Source organism: Anneissia japonica, unplaced genomic scaffold (genome assembly GCF_011630105.1).
Source record: "Anneissia japonica isolate Jap-2015-1 unplaced genomic scaffold, ASM1163010v1 scaffold93_len1081246_cov171, whole genome shotgun sequence".
Taxonomy (NCBI): Eukaryota; Metazoa; Echinodermata; class Crinoidea; order Comatulida; family Comatulidae; genus Anneissia; species Anneissia japonica.
In genome coordinates this window covers 1,065,163-1,071,564 of record NW_022726429.1, presented here as the reverse complement: position 1 = coordinate 1,071,564, position 6,402 = coordinate 1,065,163, and the positions used below count along the sequence as shown (strand labels likewise).

The window sequence follows — 6,402 nt, the reverse complement described above, 5'->3', positions numbered from 1 at the left end:
GATCTCCGAAGAGACCATTTAGACTGGCCCTAACTGTTTTATAATAAAAATTCTTGACACAAACATGTCAGCAGTGCAACTGCCATATTCGGTTTAATAATATTTGCAAGCAAATTCTAATATTTTTAGGAGTGAACAAATGCGAAGAAATTCCATGATAAATAAGCCTTTCTTATGAAAGAAAGGCATGAATAAAGATGAAGAAGTACGTGAGAACGAATGGGAGGGGGAACATTCAAGTTGAATGAATTTCAGAAGAAATGCATGAATAAAGATGGAAAATGAATCACAACGAAAGAGTTAAATTTACATGTTATATAATTTTGTCTATTGAGGGAGGGCTGCTCACGCTGTATATGCCATCCTTCTTTGATATTTCGTTGATAAAGGGTATTAGCAGAACATACTATTTTGTAGCAGCACTCGTACAAACATTTATGAAAACTATAAGTGCTTAAAAATATGCGAATATTTGTCCGCTTTTAAATGTTCGTTTAAAAGGGCGTTTTGTAAAATGGTGATCAGTAGCTTCCGCAAGTAATTTTTTTATATTACGCCCTAACGAACATCAACGGGAAGGAGATCTTTAACTGAAAACAGACATTGATTTTTTAATGATGTAAGAATGAACATAATATCTAAATCATTAGGCCTACAAATGTCTGTATTTAATGAAGTAATTTTTGAACTATCTTGCTAAACGGTCCAATTTACGGTCACAAAGCGAATATTGGGTTTAGGGTCATTATTTGATTCATTCCGTTAAATGGAAAATACAGAAACATAGATATTTTGAAATAATTTTGTCAATTAAACTAGGATACATATTTGTTCTTAAAAAACAAAGATCTAATGTCTTTATGAAACGCAGGTCAGCTAATGTTGATGCTGCATGTTCTATACCGGGGTAGACAAGGGCTATCTTAGAAGAAAAAAAATGAAAATTAGTGAAGTCCAGAAAATGTGTTTTTTTTCCCTAAATACAGATGTATGTGAATAGTTACTATTTTCAGATTTTGAAATGAACATGTCAAGCTTATTCTCCACTTCCTTTTCCATAAGCCTATAGTTAATTCAATATTTTTTGTGAAATTTTGTGGAACTAAGAACATTTAATAAGTATTAATCATATTCCTGTCTCTTATACACATCTAGATGTGTATAAGAGACAGATATATATCAGAATTCGAATCCGGCACTTTCTGCTGTCTATGCAGACGTATCAAGCAAATTGGCCTCTTTGTGAAATCTTGATTGCAGCAACTGATAAGTCCTAAAAAATGGTTTGTTTGCTGTCACATTGTAAGTATTATATGAAGGGGCGGGCGGAATCTTTGTTTTCCTAAAGAAAGATTACCAAAACGGTCTGTATGGAGGTTTGTTGAAGATGAGGGGTGGGATAATTTTTTTTTAAATGTAGAAACTGAACATATGTACACTAGTCTCCTTGCAATTTTGGGCTAATATTTTTGTGGTTTGGGATTGGAAGAGGGATCTTTAACTGGAGTAAGACACGTGATTGAAATAAACTATTGTACTATGTATCAGGTCAAGTTCACCAGCTTGTAAAACCAAAATCGTGTCGAAAATTTTTTTTTAACTTAAAAAAAAAACTTTTAAGAAAAAAAAAACCTCGCCCCTCATTTTTCGGATTTTAGGGGCGTCGGAGGACGGCAAACAAACAAGTTTTTTTTTTTTTTTTTTTTTTTTTTTTTAATGATAATTCACGCTTATTTGCGCTGCGTAGTAGAACAGCACTAGTTCTCGGTGCGAAGAGTGCAATGATCCACCCTCATCGTATTTGAATGACAAGACGGGATCTCCGAAGAGACCATTTAGACTGGCCCTAACTGTTTTATAATAAAAATTCTTGACACAAACATGTCAGCAGTGCAACTGCCATATTCGGTTTAATAATATTTGCAAGCAAATTCTAATATTTTTAGGAGTGAACAAATGCGAAGAAATTCCATGATAAATAAGCCTTTCTTATGAAAGAAAGGCATGAATAAAGATGAAGAAGTACGTGAGAACGAATGGGAGGGGGAACATTCAAGTTGAATGAATTTCAGAAGAAATGCATGAATAAAGATGGAAAATGAATCACAACGAAAGAGTTAAATTTACATGTTATATAATTTTGTCTATTGAGGGAGGGCTGCTCACGCTGTATATGCCATCCTTCTTTGATATTTCGTTGATAAAGGGTATTAGCAGAACATACTATTTTGTAGCAGCACTCGTACAAACATTTATGAAAACTATAAGTGCTTAAAAATATGCGAATATTTGTCCGCTTTTAAATGTTCGTTTAAAAGGGCGTTTTGTAAAATGGTGATCAGTAGCTTCCGCAAGTAATTTTTTTATATTACGCCCTAACGAACATCAACGGGAAGGAGATCTTTAACTGAAAACAGACATTGATTTTTTAATGATGTAAGAATGAACATAATATCTAAATCATTAGGCCTACAAATGTCTGTATTTAATGAAGTAATTTTTGAACTATCTTGCTAAACGGTCCAATTTACGGTCACAAAGCGAATATTGGGTTTAGGGTCATTATTTGATTCATTCCGTTAAATGGAAAATACAGAAACATAGATATTTTGAAATAATTTTGTCAATTAAACTAGGATACATATTTGTTCTTAAAAAACAAAGATCTAATGTCTTTATGAAACGCAGGTCAGCTAATGTTGATGCTGCATGTTCTATACCGGGGTAGACAAGGGCTATCTTAGAAGAAAAAAAATGAAAATTAGTGAAGTCCAGAAAATGTGTTTTTTTTCCCTAAATACAGATGTATGTGAATAGTTACTATTTTCAGATTTTGAAATGAACATGTCAAGCTTATTCTCCACTTCCTTTTCCATAAGCCTATAGTTAATTCAATATTTTTTGTGAAATTTTGTGGAACTAAGAACATTTAATAAGTATTAATCATATTCTGAATGAAATAAACAAAATGTATCGTCAACATAACGTTGGTAAAACAATACTTTACAATCATTAGTTTAGCTGACTCTGTTCATGGTGCCCCATTAAAGATTAGCAAGCACTGGAGCAAGTTGTGACCCCATAGCCATTAATATATGATCATAGAACGAGCCTTTAAACATGAAAGAGTTTGTGAAGGAGCGAATAAAACATTTTCTTAAGGTTTTGTTTATTTATATGAAGTGAGTTATTATCCATAATGCGAGATCAGTTGATATTAAGGGGACACTTAATTTTTTTTCCGTATTATCAAAACAATTACAGCAGTGTCAAAATAAACTTTCCTACTTTTTTGCGCTCGCTTAAATCGCATGTCTTATGTTATAGCCACTCCGCTTAGTTACTTTTGCGCCGCGTAAACTGTTTGATCTTTATTGTTTTAATTATTCGATTTCTTGACGTAAAAGTTTATTTATATGTATAAATCTATATATTTATTGTTCTGTTTTGCTACTCAGGGAGTATGGAATCTTCACTTTGTTACAGTGATTTAGTTCCCTTTTTGGTTCCTGCCTACTCCCCGAGTTGACTCTATGTGTTTGTTGTTGTTGTGTTTCTGGCAATAAAGAATAATAAGAAGAAAAAATCATTGCAATATTTTGAGCAATAAACTTAACATAAAAATAAATATTCTCTCTCCTCGTATAAACCAATTTAACCCTTCACCAAGTAAAGGCGATTTCTTTTGTTGTTGTTTTTCATGTACTTTCATGTAGGATTCTAATCCACCATAACATGCACCCTCAATTTCAAGTCTATTCATGCTCATGAACAGACAGCTCAATATTAAAAAATATACAACTATTGTTGTTTTAATTACATTTCTGATGATTTCATACTATAAATGAATTGTATTTGTATTGCAAATTATTGCTATAACAAAGTTTTAATTCTACTGTAATTCTTGTGTCAATAAATATAAAATTATAAAGAATGCATGTCATCGTTGTATGAAAACAGCATGCCAAAAACACCCATTTAGGGGACAATTTTACATTTTTTGGTTAGTGTCTCCTGAATAAAATACCCCTATCCAAGAGACACATATTAAAGGGACACTTTTTGGGCCCCTTAATATGGGTAGTCCTATTATTCTATATCATTTTTAAACCTAAAATAGGAGAAAACTGCAAGTGTTAAAAAAAAGGGCTAAATTCGGGAGCCTCTGCTGTATATGTAGACGCCTTCACCAACTGGGCCATTGAGGCTTCATTGCGAATACAATATGACTCTCTTGAGGATTTGACGACTTAAAAAAAATAATCATGATATGATATCTGTATACATGTATCTATATTTAGGGAAAGTATGAACAATAAACAACAATAAATCAATATAGTATGTAAAACTAAATATAGAACGAACTCATTTTTGCTCCCACAGATTCGTCTTTGGATGCTCCAACTGAACCAAGTGTTGTGTGCGATCCCGGACAGATGTCGGTTTATATTCCCAAGGTATACGTGGATGATATGCCTGCACGCAAGTTCATGCTCCACGATCCATCGTGCCGTGGCCGTGATTTTAACGAAACTCACTTTGTAGTTCAAACAAGATATGATGAATGCGGATCCGTGTTGAAGGTACTGTAGACTAAATTAATAGTAGGAATATTACAAATAGTGTGTAAACCAAAATGATGTCGTACTTGTTTCATTTACGGTACCTTTCCCAAAATATATTGATGTGTGCAGTGGCGTAACACCTACCGTATATTCTCCAGTCTAAGACGACACCCACCCCCAGGTTTGAAAATATTTTTGGAATTTGTCAGGCGTATAGGACGACTACACACTGTTGCTATGTTCTACTGTATCTCGCTGGCTGAAAAGCAAAAAGACTAGGAAAAAAATCAAAAAAGAGGCCTAGAAATCAAGTTAGGGGGAGTGGAATGTTAGAAGCAGTCAATATAGCCAGATATCCTAATTAATCCGTCCTGGTCACCCTAAGCCCTGTTGACACTTGATTCTTCACCTGGTATACAAATGGCGGCCATTTTTCAAAATGGCCGCCAAATTTATCTAAAATGTGCATATAATTGGAACTAAATAAGCTACAGATATGATGTTGGTGTCTAAAATCATAATTTCTATACAAGCAACAAACCAGACATATAAAATGTCACTCATGCCAGAATGGAACATAATTAAAAAAATAGGTGTTTATTTGTTTTAAAATATCCGCAAAATATACTTAAAATGTGTATAAAATAAGAATAAGTATATAAACTCACCAAAAAGTAGTCGTGTTTGGTATCATTGGAAAGCTCTTCCGATGCTGAATAATGTATTGCAGTTTATATCAGAAACGTTGTAGTGTTTCATGTATTGTCCCATAAGTCCAATTATGGCATATCATATTAAAATAAACAGGACCCATTTGCGTAACTCGTGAGCTCTCGGATGGCGGGGGGGGGGGGTGCACTCCTACTACTACTACCTAACACAGTACTACCAAGCCTTAAGTAACGCATGTGCCTTCTGGGCGAAGTCCGAGTCCAAATGGGCCCCGGAGAGGGCCCTGGAGAGGGTTAGATACTTTTACTCACAGTCACACTGATACTCAGCACTATCCTACAACGCCTTAACAATACGCTTTCTAGGGAAACGCTAACTTCCTCCATGTCCAAATGAGTCCCTGAAAGGCGACGGGCCCCTACTTACTACTACCGAGCAATCTAATAATACAACCGCTTTTGACAAAATATTTTCTTTTAATTTTTTTTTTAATGTATGAGCCCCGGACGGCTGCATAACTACCCACCTTAAAGTCTGCCTCCGACTTTAAACATGTCAGTAAATAAAGAATAAAATACGTGGTTATCCATCATAGTAGGCCTATTATTAAATATTATACACAGCATGTTGAAATCGATTAAAATAATGTATACATTAAAGGCCTACTAATAATTCAGATATTCGGATGATAAACGCCTGCAACATCATCAATTGGACCTTAAAGGACGATCGGGTCATTTTATTCAGATTGGCCTTATCATGTTTCAGAGCAACATAATTTGTGGTATTCAACTAAGTTTAAGAAACTATCTAACTGTTCATTAACCACGCAGCTTAACTCCTTACAAGCCTACCTCCGGACACTATTTAATAGAAATGAACTAACTGAAACTGAATACAAAGAAATTCGTCCAGTATCAACCATGCCTGCTAGAGCCCATGGACTACCTAAATTACATAAAGATTTTGATAATATTCCACCCCTAAGACCTATTATTGACACAACTGGTACTTGTTATTATTCAGTAGCTAAGTACTTATCAAACTTATTAGGCCCTCTAACGGTTAATGACTTTGTCCTTAAAGATTCTTTTGATGCTGCTGACCGCATTAAAGCTATACCTAACAATTTATATAATTTAGGTTACCGTTTTGTATCTTTTGA

General features: G+C 34.2%; 1 protein-coding gene across 1 annotated transcript in view; it reads left to right on the top strand.

Moving 5' to 3' along the window:
* Positions 1–6,402, top strand: part of LOC117113203 — a 21,618-nt gene that overhangs the window by 8,628 nt on the left and 6,588 nt on the right. The window contains exon 7 of the mRNA XM_033256491.1: positions 4,384–4,583. Within this exon, the coding sequence (XP_033112382.1) occupies positions 4,384–4,583 (200 nt within the window). The remainder of the gene's footprint in view (positions 1–4,383; positions 4,584–6,402) is intronic.